This window comes from Ranitomeya variabilis, chromosome 2, assembly GCF_051348905.1.
Source record: "Ranitomeya variabilis isolate aRanVar5 chromosome 2, aRanVar5.hap1, whole genome shotgun sequence".
NCBI lineage: Eukaryota > Metazoa > Chordata > Amphibia > Anura > Dendrobatidae > Ranitomeya > Ranitomeya variabilis.
Window position 1 is genome coordinate 168,211,955 of NC_135233.1, and position 16,559 is coordinate 168,228,513.

The 16,559-nt window shown below is 42.0% G+C and overlaps 1 protein-coding gene across 1 annotated transcript in view; it reads right to left on the reverse strand.

The window, feature by feature from the left end:
• Positions 1-16,559, reverse strand: part of FNDC1 (fibronectin type III domain containing 1) — a 344,034-nt gene that overhangs the window by 140,352 nt on the left and 187,123 nt on the right. The window contains exon 9 of the mRNA XM_077283151.1: positions 13,889-14,007. Within this exon, the coding sequence (XP_077139266.1) occupies positions 13,889-14,007 (119 nt within the window). The remainder of the gene's footprint in view (positions 1-13,888; positions 14,008-16,559) is intronic.

Consider the following 16,559-nt stretch of genomic DNA (forward strand, 5'->3'; position numbering starts at 1 on the left):
GCTGCATAAAGGTTGATTATGGCCCCATAAGATGCTCCCTAGAAACATTTGCCCCATATGCTGCTGCTGCAATTTAAAAAAAAATGACATACTCACCTCTTGTCCTGAGTAGACGGGGACACCGGCACTTGCGATATTCACCTGTCCCCGTTCCACCGCTGCACACAGCTCTGTCTTCTGGCTCTCAGTGACTGATCAGGCAGAGGGCACGCACTGATCACGTCATTGCGCCCTCTGACCTGAACGTCACAGCCAGAGGATGCGGAAGATGGAGCCCAGCGGTGGAACGGGGACAGGTGAATATCACATGACTCACCCTCCACTGTCATACTCACCCTCCACTGTCATACTCACCCACCCGACGCGGTCCCTGGCAGCTTCTCTGATGTGATGGTCTCTCCGGTGCCAGCAGCTTGTTCCTGTGTTCAGCGGTCACTGGTACCGCTCATTAAAGTAATGAATATGTGCTCCACCCCTATGGGAGTAGAGTCGCATCCATATTCATTACTTTAATGAGCAGTACCATGTGAACGCTGAACAAAGGAAGAGCTGCCAGCGTCCAGAGACCATCATAGAAGCAGATACCGTGCCTGGAGCAGGTGAGTATGATGTGACAGAGACGGCCTGGGGAGAGGGGAGACAGACCGGTGGGGGTGACGGGAGACAGGCCGGGTTGGGGTGACTCGAGTATAAGCCGAGAGGGGCACTTTCAGCCTAAAAAATGAGCTGAAAATCTCTGCTTATACTCGAGTTTTTACGGTAAATATACAGTACAGACCAAAAGTTTGGACACACCTTCTCATTTAAAGATTTTTCTGTATTTTCATGACTATGAAAATTGTACATTCACACTGAAGGCATCAAAACTATGAATTAACACATGTGGAATTATATACTTAACAAAAAAGTGTGAAACAACTGAAATTATGTCTTATATTCTAGGTTCTTCAAAGTAGCCACCTTTTGCTTTGATGACTGCTTTGCACACTCTTGGCATTCTCTTGATGAGCTTCAAAGGTAGTCACCGGGAATGGTTTTCACTTCACAGGTGTGCCCTGTCAGGTTTAATAAGTTGGATTTCTTGCCTTATAAATGGGGCTGGGAACATCAGTTGTGTTGTGCAGAAGTCTGGTGGATACACAGCTGATAGTCCTACTGAATAGACTGTTAGAATTTGTTTTATGGCAAAAAAAAAGCAGCTAAGTAAAGAAAAACGAGTGGCCATCATTACTTTAAGAAATGAAGGTTAGTCAGTCTGAAAAATTAAGGAAACTTTGGCAGTGGCAAAAACCATCAAGCGCTACTAAGAAAATGGCTCACATGAGGACCGCCCCAGGAAAGGAAGACCAAGAGTCACCTCTGCTTCTGAGGATTATCCGAGTTTATCCGAGTCACCAGCCTCAGAAATCGCACAAAATGGCAGACCCAGTTGCCTTATTTTACAATTATATTCCTCACTTGTGCATACCAAACAACCTAAAAAAAATAATTAATTAAATAAATTACAAGTGATATGATGCAATAATCAATGTAGATGATGAAAAAGTGCAAATAATCTCCATAGACCAATCAATGTGGTAAAAATAAGATAAAAATAGCAAAAATGAGCCACACAAAAGTGCACAGTGCAGAGTAGAAAATTCAACAGACCATTACGATCACCACATAGTTGGTTACATAGTTACGGTCACCACATTGATTGGTCTGTGGACATTATTTGCACTTTTTCATCATCTATATTGATTATTGCATCATATCACTTGTAATTTATTTAATTAATACATTTTTTAGGTTGTGTGGTACGCACAAGTGAGGAATATAATTGCAAAATAAGGCAACTTTGTCTGCCATTTTGTATCTGATATTATATATATATATATATATATATATATATATATATATATATATATATATATATATATATATATATATATATATATGTAACTTCTGTCCTGATACGTGCACATTTTTTTACTATTAATTTTATTATCTTGCCATCTCTACCAAATAAAGGCATTTTATTACCGATTTTCTGCTTGAGAATTTTTTTGGTTGGTGTGGTTGGTCTCTCACCTAAGTGGTAATCACTGTATTTCACAGAACACCGTGGCTGTTGATTTAACATATGTGTATATAATGTTTTAATTTTTTTAATATTATATATACCGTACATATATAAACACAATCCCTTTTATCTGAGTATTGTCTTTGGTGTGTCTGTATTTTAACTCATTCCCTCTACCCATGAAATGTTCCCTGTGCCATTGGCTGCAACATAACCAAAAAGCATGATTATTCCACTCCCAGGCTTAATGGTTGATGAGATGGTCTTTTCCTGAATTTCTGTGCTCTTTTTTCTCCACAAATGCCATTGATCATTGTGTCCAAAAAGTTATATTTTAACCTCATCGGTCCACAAGTAATGTTTGCAAAATGCATCAGGCTTTTTTAAAAAAAAATTTTGTATACTTTTGATGCTGAATTTTATGGTGAGAATGAAGAAGAGGTTTTCTTCTGATGACTCTTCCATGGAGGCCATATTTGTGCAAGTTTCTATGAACAGTAGCACAATGTACCAAAACTCCAGAGTCTGCTGAATCTTTCTGAAGGTCTTTTGCAGTCAAGTGGAGGTTCTGATTTGCCTCGCTAGCAATCCTAAAAGCAGTTCTCACTGAAATTTTGCTTGGTCTTCCAGACCTTATCTTGACATCCACTGTACCTGTTAACTGTCATTTCTTAAGTACATTTCGAATTGAGGAAAGGGCAACTTAAAAATGCTTTTCTATCTTCTTATAGCCTTCTCTGTTATGATATGGTGGCCTAGGAGCAGCATGGGGAACACTCTGGAGAAGGTGGAACCTGTACTGACCGCAGACCCTGAACTTAACACCGCAACTAGAAGCAGCCGTGGGATGTACCTAACACTCCCAAGACACCTCGTCACAGCCGGAGATTTTAATACCCCTAGAGATAAGAAAAGGGAAAACTATCTTGCCTCAGAGAAAACCCCCAAAGGATAGACAGCCCCCCACAAATATTGACTGTGAGTGGAGAGGGAAATAACATACGCAGACTGAAATCAGGATTTAGCAAAGGAGGCCATACTAGCTAAATAGAAAGGATAGGACAGAGTACTATGCGGTCAGTATTAAAATACTAGAAAATATCCACCACAGAAAAATACAAAAGCTCCACATCTAACTAAAGATATGGAGGGTATATCTGCATCTCCAGAGATACCAGCATGGCTGAACAAATCCTTGCACAGACCAAGCTGGACAAAACAAACATGAAAATGAACTGAACTATTAAGCCCACAGCATGTGGACAGCAAAAAGCAAAGCCAGAACTTATCTTTGAAGAAATGCACAGCAAGCAGGAGAGACCAGGAAAGGATGTGAACCCTCCAGGAACAATGGACAACTGGCACTGACTAAAGGGTGAAGCCAGACTAAATAGCCCAGTCTGAAGTGGACACACCTGATGACTGCTGTGAAAGACAGACAGGAGCGCTACCACTTATAACCATCGGAGGGAGCCCAAGAGCAGAATTCACAACACTTCTCCTGCTTTATGGGCCTCCACCATTTTCATTTTCAGGGTGCTAGGTGGCTGCTTAGAAGAACCCATGGCTGCTGTTTTATGGCATAAGATTTGAGGAGGCTGGCTCTTTACAAAGCTGGGAAATTTGCATCACCTGGCCTTTCCTAAAGATGACAGTAAACAAGCCATAACCCTAAAAGGCTAATTAAGGTCTAAAACCTTGGCCAAAGTTATCTTAGCACACAAATCTCCAAAGGTGCCCAAACTTTTGTATGGGCCCATGTTCCTTTTTGTAATTTTTAAAGTGTAAAAAATGACAATATATATTTTTCTTGCCGAAAATACAAAGGAAATGTGTCATCTTTAACTTACGTTTTTTAGAGATCATTTCATCTTCAACTTGCTTAACTGTTCACAATAACCGTAGTTTTATCCATAGGTGCACAAAGTGTTACGTGCCACTGTATATATAATTAAATATATATACCGTATATACTCGAGTATAAGCCGACCCGAGTATAAGCCGAGGCACCTAATTTTGCCACAGAAAATTCGGTAAGCTTATTGACTCGAGTATAAGCCGGGTATGCATTGCTCCCTCATCCCTGTTCTGGTATGTGTGGCTCCCCCTGTTGTATGCATGGCTCCTCAGTTCTCCCTCTGTTGCATTCATGGCTCCTCCATCCTCCCCATGTTGTATGCATGGCTCCTCCGTCCTCCCTCTTTTGTATGCATGGCTCCTTCGTCCTCCCCCTGTTGCATGGATGGCTCCTCCATCCTCCCCCTGTTGTATGCATAGCTCCTCTGTCCTCCCCTGTTGTATGCATGGCTCCGCTCGGCTCCCCTCATCCTTCTCCATCCTCCCCTGTCCTCCTCACCCTGCTCGCGCTTTCGCTGCACGTCCCTGCATCTCTCTGTTGTCCCGGGACCGGCAGCTTCTTCCTGTGTTCAGCGGTCACATGGTACTGCTCATTACAGTAATGAATATGCGCTCTGCCTATGGGAGTGTAGACACATCCATATTTACTATTCTAATGAGCGGCACCACGTGATCGCTGAACACAGGAAGAAGCTGCCTCACCGGGACAACAGAGTGATACATGGAGGACTTATAGCGATCGCGTGAGGAGTGGGTGAGTATGAAGTGACAGTCGTAAACCGAGGGGGATGTTTTCAGCACAAAAAAGGTGCTGAAAATCTCGGCCTATACACGAGTATATATGGTAGTTAGGTTCAGAAATATTTGGACAGTGACACATGTTTGGGCATTTTAGCTGCTTAAATTACCACAATATATTCAAAATACAGATATGTAATCAATATGGGTTTAAAGTGCAGACTCTCAGCTTTAACGTGAGAGTATTCATATTCTAATTGGAGAAAGGGTTTATGAATTACAGCTCAGAATATGTAGCTGCCTCTTTTTAAAGAGACCAAAAGTAAATGAACGATTATCTTAAAAGCTCTTTAATGAACCGCACGAGCTATTCACGCAATAATAAATCATCAATTAAACAGGTAAAAGGTCTGCAGTTGATTCCACGTGTGGCATTTGCATCTGGGAGTTGTGAAACCACAACATGCAGTCAAAGGAGCTCTCAATAAAAGAGGAACATACCATTATTAAGCCTAAAAAAGAAATTCATCAGAGAGATAGTAGAAATGTTAGGAGTGGCCAAATGAAAAGTTTGGCACTTGGCAACTCAAAAATGACTGGACATCAATGGAAAACAACAGTGGTAGATAATTGTAGAATCATTTCCATAATGAAAAAAAAACCCTCACAATATCCACCCAAGTGAAGAACAATCTCCAGGAAGTAGGTATTTCAGGATCTAAGTCTATCATAAAAAGAAGACTTCATGAGAGCAAATACAGAGGGTTGACCACAAGGTGCAAACCATTAATCAGCCTTAAGAAAAGAAAGGCCAGAGTAGACTTTGCAAAAAAAAACAACAGAATACCAGAATGATGGGAATAAGAAAGTATGGAAAAGGCTTGCAACGGCTCATGAGCCGAATCACACCACCTCCTCTGTAAAACAAGGTGGAGGCAGTGTGAAGGCCTGGGCATGCATGGCTTCCAATGGCACGGGGTCACTAGTTTTTTTTCATGTGGCTGAAGAGAAAAGCAGCTGGATCATTTCTGAAGTGTGCAGGGCTATACTTTCCACTCAGATTCAACCAAATGCAGTAAGTATGATTGGTCGACGCTTCACAGTATGGATGAACAATGACCCAAAATATACTGCAAAAGCAACCATGGAGTTTAAGGCAAAGAATATCCTGCAATGCTGGAGTCAGTCATCAGATCCCAACCATTGAGCATACATTTCACTTGCCAGAAAAACTGAACAACAACTGAATTCAGCTGCAGTAAAGACCTGGCAAAGCATTACAAAAGAGGAAACCCAGCATTTGGTGTTGTCCATGACTTCCAGACATCAGGCAGTCATTGCCTCCAAAGGATTCTCCACAAAGTGTTAAAAATGAACATTTTATTTATGAAAAAGTAAATTTGTCCAATTGCTTCTGAGCTCCTGAAATGAGGAGGATGCGTAGTAAAATGGTTGCGATTCCTAAATGTTTCACTGAACATTTTTGTTCAAACCTTTTAATCAAACCTGTACGTCTACACTTCAATTGCATCTTAGTTGTTTATTTTTAAATTCAAAATATTGGCATGCAGAGCGCAAATAACAAAGAATTGGTTACAGTCCAAATATTTCTAGGCTTAACTGTATATATATATATATATATATATATATATATATATATATATTATCAGAAGTTATGTACAGTTGTGCTAAAAAGTGTATGCCCCCTTCCTGATTTCCTATACTTTTGCATGTTTGTCAGGTTTAAATGTTTCAGCTCACCAAACAAATTTAAACATTAGACAAAGAAATCCAAACCTACAGGGCCCTGTGTGAAAAAGTGATTGCCCCTAAACTTAATAACTGCTTGGGCCACCCTTAGCAGCAACAACTTCAATCAAGCATTCATGATAACTGGCAATGACTTTTTTACAACGATCCTGAGGAATTGTGACCTTGTTAGGGCTAGCGGAATGCACCTAATGAATGTATATATTTTATTAGGATAGATGCGTTCGCAGCCCGGGGTCCACCATGCAGGAAAACCTGCTGCTAGCAAATAGCAGAACTAAATGGCAGTGTTAGCTAACTCTGTTACTTCACAGAGCAGCCATGAACTCAAAGCACTGCACCCTGTTAGACTCCACAGTGGCACAGGCTAACTGTCTAAACAAGAACAGTCAGTGGTCTTACATGCACACGAAACTCCTCGCCGGAGGTGCCAACATTCTAGGAGCTTATTTCGGCCAGGTCACTAAACACACAAGCATACAAACTCCTCGCCGGAGGTGCCAGCATTCTAGGGGCTTATTTCAGCCGGGTCCCTGAACACACTCATACAAAACCACACTGGCGCAAAGTACATAAATGAAAGCAATACTAGCTAATGGCCGTGTGGCCATACAAGCCTTAAATAGTTGCAGCACGTACAGGACCTTCCAAGAAGAACCAATGAGAGGCTGCCACAGAGCGTGAGCACCTACAGGACCTTAGCTGCAGTGTCTGATCATGTGACCCTCGATCTCCACTGAGAGATCTTACTCTGGGCATGCTCAGAACGAGAAAAGCAGGACTTAGTCCCAGAAGCATCTGCTCGCTGCTGCCCAGCACTGACTTCAATGGCAGAAGCAGGAAAAGCAGCAGCAACTCTCTGTACAGAGTCAGACTGAGCGAGACGCTGGAACCGACATCTCCGCTGAGCAGACTCCACTGCGGCAGGAGAAGAATGGGAGACCGCAGCGGAGATGGCCCGAGATTCCCCCTGTGCAGAGACGGGAACTCGACCCCTAACAGACCCACTCATATTTGCAAAATTGTTGTAATTCAGCCACATTGGAGGTTTTCAGAGCATGATCTCAATCAGATTAATGTCTGGACTTTGACAAGCCTACTCCAAAGTCTTAATTTTGTTTTTACTAAGCCATTCAGAGGTAAACTTGCTGGTGTGTTTTGGATCATTTTACTTCTGCATAACTCAAGTGTGCTTCAGCTCGAGGCCACGAACAGATGGCCGGATAGTCTCCTTCAAGATTTTTTAGTGGACAACAGAATTCATGGTACCATTTACCACAGCAAGTCTTTTAGATCCTGAAGAAGCAAAATAACCCCAGACCATCACACTACCTCTGCCATATTTTACTGTTGTAGTATGATCTTCCATTTCTGAAATGCTATGTTACACCTATGCCAGATGTAATGGAACAAACACCTTCCTACCGTAGAAGCTCAACTTTTGTCTCGTCAGTCCACAGCATATTCTCCCAGAATTCTTGGTGATCATCAATATGTTTTTTTGCAAAACTGAGATGAGCCTTTATGTTCTTCTTGCTCAGCAGTGGTTTTCATCTTGAAACTCTGCCATGCAGGCCATTTTTGCCCAGTCTTTCTTATGATGGAGCCATGAACACTGACCTTAACTGAGACAAGTGAGGCATGCAGTTCTTTGGATGTTGTTGTGGGGTCTTTTGTGACCTCTTGGATGAGTAGTCATTGATCTTTTGGAGCAATTTGGGTCACCAGGTCACTCCTGGGACGGTTCACCACTGTTCCATGTTTTCACCAATGCGAATAATGGCTCACATTGTGGTTTGTTAGAGTCCCAAAGCTTTATAAATTGCTTTATAACTTTGTCCAGACTGATAGATCTCAATTACTTTGTTTCTCACTTGTTTCCAAATTTCTTTGGATCGCAGCATGATCAACTTCACGTTGTCAGACAGGTCCTATTTAAGTGATTTCTTGATTGAGAAAAAGTGTGACAGTAATAAGGCCTGGGTTTGGCTAGGGAATTTAAACTCTGCTTCCCAAAGATGTTATTAACCAGTTAATTGATGTTTTTAAAGGGGTGGGGGGCAATCACTTTTTCACACAGGGACCTGTACGTTTGAATCTCTTTTTCCCTTAATAATAAAGACATTTATTTAAAAACTGCATTTTGTGTTTACTTGTATTATCTTTGTCTAATATTTACATTTGTTTGGTGATCTGAAACATTTAAGTGTTGCAAACATGCAAAACAATAGGAAATCAGGAAGGGGCAAACACTTTTTCACACAACTGTATACTATCAGCAAATATTTAATACCTTAAGAAATGCTGATATGCACTAAAACAATGATCGCTAAGGTGCCTTATTCCCTCATAGCTGTTTTAAAATGGCAATCGGGAATAAGGATATAGTGCCCGCCAGAGTCTGAAAATCTCTGGGGTCTTAGCTACCGGTGGTAGGTTTAGACCAGTGGAAGTCTGGATCCTGATAACCCTACCAAATTCTCAAAGAGCACAGAAGGTCTATGAAGCCTAAACTCAGCTGTGCATGTAGCTCATGCAGAAGATGAGCACTTCTTATTGATATGCCATCAAAGGTATTGATTTATGAGCTAACAGTACAAACATATGTAAATTATTGTTTATTATCCTTGATTATATTTGCCTCTTTGAATTTATTATTTCATGTGTTTTCATGTGTTTTCAAGATCAATAAAGATGTCATATCTTTGTTTGAAATAGTATGCAAACCCTGAAATACATTTTTAAACAAAGCCTTCATATAATTTGATATGTTTCATATTGTTTATCTAGAACAGTGTTCCCCAAGTCCGGTCCTCAAGAGCCACCAACAGGTCATGTTTTCAGGATTTCTTTAGTATTGCACAGGTGATAATTGCATCACCTGGACAGGCAAGCATTCAATGACCTGTGCAATACTAAGGAAATCCTGAACACATGACCTGTTGGTGGCTCTTGAGGACCGGACTTGGGGAACACTGTTGTCTAGAACAACATATTTCCACAGCATTTCAAACATATTACTTACATCCAGGGTTGGACTAGCCCACCGGGAAATCGGAAAATCCTCTTGTGGGCCCAACCCCTGACCAGCACCACAACTCCTGCCTCCTTCTTATTAGTGCCTGCTCTGCCCTGTTTTCCAATTGCATGCACCGATCGATGAGGGCGTTATTCTATACCAGGTGCCATCGGGCCATCTGCACTGCTCAGGAAAAAGTTATGTGAAGTGAGTGCTTTCTCATCACTTGTTGTTTATGAGGATTCTTATAAATAATATAAACCTAGGTATAATTTGCTATGGCTTTTGAGACATGCCCCCTTTCTTTCCTTTTTCTTAAGTCTGTAGGGTTAACCGGTTTGGTTTCCTTAAATTACAAAATATGGGGTACTTACACCTATGGATAAATGATTGGCTATGAGACATTAGATAGCCATGGATTTGGCATTGTATGAGTTAATGTTCTATAGTTGTACATCTTTTCCTTTGTCGCCAATTTATGGTGACAGGTATATTTGTCCTTTTGGTGTTGTCCACCTATAACACAGATTGGCGGCCTTTGACATGCGCAGTGGGTGAGTTGGAGTTGTATATGCCGCTCTGTAGTTTTAGAGGCTGCTGACATGCGCACTATGCGCGCTGAGCCGTGCTGAATGGGTTGTAACTCACGGGTGCTGCCCTCCCTGGATACGTGATAGTGCCATGTGACCGGTGGGCGTGTCTTCTCAGTAACCATGACGGCGTCGCATGTTTAATCATGTGACGCTTTGTTGTGGAGCTGACGGACATGCGCGCTGTGATCAGGGACTCTCCTTATGTGGTGAGATGGGTGAGCCTTGTGATATGTAATGGGCTAAAGTCCGGTCATGTGATGACGCTTGTAGGCGTGTTGATGTGTTCTGATGAGGTGAATCTGGATTGGTTCTGGTATACTGGGTTAGACACATGTCGGTACTCTAGATTGGGCCCAGGGCACAGTCACTGATTGGCTGGTGGTGAGGTGTGAGATACAGGCCTAACTATTGGCGGATCACGCACATGATGGCCTCTATGAACCTTATGATTGTTCCTGAGATGACAGGCAGCGTTACTTATTTATATTTCGATTCCCTACATGTGCTAATTGCTATAGCTACGGGTTGAATTATTTATAATGCGGGATATTTGTGACATTGTGATAAGCTTTTAATTGTGTATATTTCACTGAATGTAAATTTTGAATTGTTAATGTGATCACCAGACACTGTTTATGTAAATTGTATGGACGGTTCTGATTGGTGGGTGATTATCCACTTCCTATTTAAGGTCGTCACTTTGACTGTTATGTATGCTTGAAAAAGACACTTGGGGTTGAAACGTTGCATTTATGGCACAATAAAGAAAAATTGTTTTCACCTGGATTGGATGCTGTCCTTCACTTCAACCTATGGTATGTACTCTTCCACTTGGGTCCGATGGAAATAGGACGGGCAACCGTTTTGGTCAGTAGTGCTGTCAGCCGCCATTTTTCTGTTTTGGATAGTAATGGATAGGTGTCTTAAAGACGTCTCTCCATTACTAACCCGTGGGCTTGATGTCACCAGACAATACAAAGGTGACATCAACCCCACAGATATAAACCCCACTTGCCACCTTTACAGGGCAAGTGAGAAGAGCCAGGTAAAACACCAGTATTGGTGCATCTAAAAGATGCACCTTTTCTGGGTGGCTGTGGGCCTTTGTTTTTAGGCTGGGGGGCCAATATCTATGGCCCCTTTCTAGGCTATTAATATCAGCCCACAGCTGTCTGCATAACCTTTGCTGGTTATTAATTATAGGGGGCCCTACATGATTTTTTTTAGGGGGTCAATATAAATGGCCCCTTACCAGCCTGAGAATACCAGCCCCCAGCTGCTTTAGCTTGGCTGATTGTAAAAAAAATAGGGGTATTCCATGTCATTTTTTAAAATGATTTAAATAATACAAAAAAAACTTGTGGGGACACCTTAATTCTTGATAACCAGCCTTGCTAATGCTGACAGTAGGGGGGAGGGGTGCAGCCCCCAGCTGTCAATTTTGCCTGACTGGTTTTCAAAACATATGTACAGGGGAACATATGCCGTTTTCTTTTAATTATTTATTTAGAGCACAGGCTGATGAATACTCACATCAGCCACTCCTGCTCTCGCTGTTATTAGAGGCAGCAGGCATAGGCTGATGGGAGCAGTAGTCTCATCAGCCGATGCCAGTGATGGAGGTAAATTTTATACCTCTCTCATTTGACAGCATGGAAAACGCAGCTGTTTGGCTGGCAGTATTGATTTTACTGCCGATCAGAAGCAGTGTTTGCCGCACTGTCATGCACATGATAGCATGGCAAACACTGGATGTTTGGGCCCCCTATTCAAATGAAAGGGTCCAGGTACTGTTCTGGTACCAGAAACCAAACTTTTTTTTAACTGTTTAGATGAACCCGCTGGACCCGAACATCCAGGGGTCCACCCATCTTTAATCCTGTGTCTAGTGTTTGTATGTCATGTGTCCAGTGTGTGACTGGTGTGTATGTAATTTGTGTTGTCATGATCCGGGTCAGAGTTTGCTTTCTGTTTCTCCTACTCTGGCCTGGAAATGGTGGGGTTAACTATTTCTGCATCTCTTTGATTTGGGAGTGGCTTTTTCTTGGTGCTCTTGCTGGCAGCTTGTGTCAATGTTAGTTTTGGGCTTGCTGGGGCTGCTAACCTGTTAGACCCCAGTGTTCCTTTTGCCTCTGACCTCCCTTACCGGTGCCTGACCTGTTTCCTGTACCTGACCTAGTGTGACTCTGGTTTGAATCCCCTCCGATTTTTGACTCGGCTTGAACTCTGACTTCGTCTCCTGTCTCCCGTCTTTGTTACCACACGTCTGTCTGGCTTTTGACCTACTGGCTTACTCTGACTCCGTTCTCTGTCCCACATCTCCAGTACCTTTGCTCCTGGCTGGTTCTGACCCTCGGCTTGTATTTTGACTACGAGTTTTGTTTTCTCCTTTAAACTATACGCTTACTGACCATTACTGACTTGGCTCGTTTTGACCACTCTCTGTCTCCACCTGATGGCACGGTGTAGCTTGCACTGTGCTACGGTGCGGCAAGTGCGGCCCCTTTTACTCTTTCCCACTCCCCCTCGTGGAGTCTGCACATACCTGCATTGCTGCAGCGTGACATGTGTCTTGCATGTGACCGGTGTGTATGTGTCCTGTGTCTGGCATGTGACTGATGTGTATGTATCCTGTGTCTAGCGTGTGACTGTCTGGCCTGTGACTGGTGTGTATGTGAACAATTTGCTATTCAATTTGCATGAAATGCCTAAAATGCCTGTCACCATTTGACACAGACAAGAGATTGCATCTGCCAGAGAAGTGTCACATGACTTCCTTATCAAGATTATCAGCTATGATATTGCATTATAGAGCACAGCCAATCAGGAAGACTTTTCATAGCCTGTATAAAAGCAGAAACAGGAAACGTGGCAGTTATTTTGGGGTAAATCTGGATATAGAAAGGGTGTAACAATTCAAAGCTCATCAATAGTGGTAGGGAAAGGAAACCATAAAACACTGAATAAACATTACATATAGTGTGTGACTGCACAGCAGGGAAGGATGTGTGTTTACAATGTGTCAGTGTTAAAGTGCTTGAAATAAGTTGAATACAGTCATAGTAGCTCTCAGAGTGTTATACATGTGTTTTCAGGGCAAATGAAATACTTGTGATGTGCCACATATTGATTTGGCACAAAACATTTCAGGAACATTTTGGTGAAGCTGGCAAATTCTAATTTCAAAAGATATGCTTATCTCTAGAAATGAGTTGATACAGTGATTATTATTATTATTATTTATTATTATAGTGCCATTTAATCCATGGTGCTTTACATGTGAGGAGGGGTATACATAATAAAAACAAGTACATAATCTTGACAATCTACAAGGGATTTGTGAGGATAAAGTAGGTGAGGGTAGAGCTGGTCGTGCAGCAGTTTGGCCGATTGGTGGTTACTGCAGGTTGTAGGCTTGTCGGAAGAGGTGGGTCTTAAGGTTCTTTTTGAAGGTTTTGATGGTAGGCGAGAGTCTGAAGTGTTGTGGTAGAGAGTTCCAGAGTAGGGGTGATGCGCGAGAGAAATCTTGTATGCGATTGTGGGAAGAGGAGATAAGAGGGGAGTAGAGAAGGAGATCTTGTGAGGATCGGAGGTTGCGTGCAGGAAATTACCGGGAGACGACATCACAGATGTATGGAGGAGACAGGTTGTGGATGGCTTTGTATGTCATGGTTAGGCTTTTGTACAGTGATGAATATATACTGTGAGAGGCCAGCAAAAAAAACCTAATGGCCACATATCACTCAAACATCTTCCAGACAAGGTTAATCGTTCATTTAGACCTGTTAAATTGAGTCTCATTAGTCATTAGTAAAAAAAAAAGTTATATAAAGAAGGTTGCCCTACCCACTTTGTTCCTTCTGGTCCATAAATCATCCTCTGTCCATTAATGCTTCCAGTGTTTAAGGATGGAGTGTTCCCATTGGCATTAAATCTTGATGACAGATTGGGAGTTCCATTATTACCTAGAATGTAGACACAATAAACAGAATACACTAAAAATAAGACTGACAGATGCAAATAAAATTCTACCTATAAAAATTGATAACTATCTTAGAAAAAAGCATTATTTCGAAACGATTTCTTCTTCCAATAGTGTACTACTGCTAAAATATCTATCGGCTTAATTACTGTACATGCACAAAAAAATCATTGCAATTTCTCACTTTGTTCCTTTTTCTGCTTTGATTATATCCTATCTTGTTTTGCTAACTAAGATATAAATTATCCTACAGGTATCGCAGGAAAGCAGCTATTTGCCCTTCTCTTCACAAAACTCTGTGTGGCTACAAGACTACTGGCTGCGGATCGACACATACCCCTACAAATCATTCCAATAGATGACAGAGAATGCTGAAGGTAACTTGTCAGCAGGTGATTGTGCTCCAAATTAATATCATCTATATTAACCCCTTCACTCCGCAGCCCCTTTTCCTTTTTGCGTTTCTGTTTTTCACTCCCCTTTTCCCAGAGCCATAACTTTATTTTTCCATCAATATGGCCAAGTGAGGGCTTGTTTTTTTCAGGACAAGTTGTACTTTTGAACGACACCATTGGTTTTACCATATTGTGTACTCGAAAACGGGAACAAAATTCCAAGTGCGGTGAAATTGCATAAAAGTGCAATTCCACAACTGTTTTTTGGATTTTTTTTTACCATGTTCACCAAATGCTAAAACTAACGTGCCATTATGATTCCACAGATCATTACGAGTTCATAGATTCCGAACATGTCTAGGTTGTTTTTTATTTGAGTTTACTGATCGGATTAATTCTTTTCATATCTTGATAGATCGTGCGATTCTGAACGCAGCGATACCAAATATGTGTATTTGTGATTTTTTTTATTGTGTTATTTTGAATGTGGCTAATGGGGGGTGATTTGAACTTTTATTTATTTATTTTTTAATATTTTTAAAACCATTTTTTTTTAACTTTTGGCATGTTTCAATAGTCTTCATGGGAGACTAGAAGCTGCGATAATCCGATCGCTTCTGCTACAAACAGGCAATGATCAGATTGCCTGTATGTAGCAGAAATGCTCACTTGCTCACGGACCGCTGGGCAGCGCTCACAGCAATCCAGCAATGACAACCACAAGGGTCTGCTGTAGACCCCGGGTTGTCATGCCAACCCATCAATGACCAGCAGTCCTGTGACATGGGCGACATTAGTGACGCACTTCTGGCGCGATCACATTGTTCAAAACAGCTGACGTGCTGGGAAAGATGTGGACTCCGCGCCGAAGCTCAGATCAAAGGGAGGGGGACACGACATGCGCAGTACATGTATGGTGCATGCCGTGAACGGGTTAAGTCACTGCAATGCGGAATAAGTTCAGAACTTTGTTTTAGCCATCCACATTTTCATTTCAGAGAAATCTCTTGTCCTATTTTTATGCTACTGCATTACAGAACTCGTCCTCTTTCCCCGCTCACTGCCGATCAGACAAGTCAATCTTCATTGACGTGCTCCTCATTCTAACATCTCACATTTTCGCCATCATTCCTATGCTTGTGCAGATCAATAGTTCAGCTTTTACAAAGTCTTCAGGGCCTTACTGAAGCACTAGGAGTCTCAGGACGCTGGTAATAGACATGGAAAGAGGACGGAAAGATGCAATGGCAAGACCAAGCCCCCTGCACTTCCAGCTCATTAGCGTAAAAATTACACAATGCATTTCTCTAAAAAGGAAATATGGATGGCTAAAACAAAAGTATGGATCAATTTAACATTACAGTGACTTAACATAGTTGATATTAGTTTGGGGTATAAAAACCTGCTGATAGGTTTCCTTTAGGCAAATTTCACATACTGCGTTTTTGCTGTGTTGTTTTCCTGCAGGCAAAATCTACTCTCTTTGCAATAAAGAAGCTGCTTAAAAAAAATAAGGTTTGTTACGTTTTTCGCTCTGTTTTTGTTGCATTTATTTGCAGCGTTTTTCAGGTAAATTTGTCTCTTGTACATGCTCATACAGTTTAGAGCCTATTGTTGCTGAGTTTTCTGCAGCAAAAATGCAGCAAAACCTGATACCTGTGTGGCGCCCCTGAGAGTCCAGTCACCACAGAGTACTGCACCTCACCCAGAGGTGTGGTATTCCACTCTCAGGTAAGGAGGGTGCACTGCACAGAACCCTCCACCTGCATGCAACACTAGACAATTCAGTCAGGGCACCTGGGCATACCCTAAGGGAGGAAGGCCTCATCCCAGTCTGGATAGAAAAGGGTGTTGGAGGAGTGGGTGGGGTAGGTAGAGTAGGGGAGGAGCTTAGTAAGCAAGAGTCAGGAAAGATCTAGAAAGTTAGTTAGTTGGTGAGAGGAGTGGAGCTGAGCAGATGTGAGGGTCTGCAGCTCCTGTTAGATAAAGAGACTGAAACAGACAGAAAGGAGTTCCCAAAGAGAGGGAACTGAAGGAAGTGAAACGACAGAAGGAAGAGACAGGAGGGGTCCTAGAGGCATGGGTAGTGAGAAGTCAACCCGTGGGGCTCGCATCCAGAAGTGGAAGGACCAGGTCACAG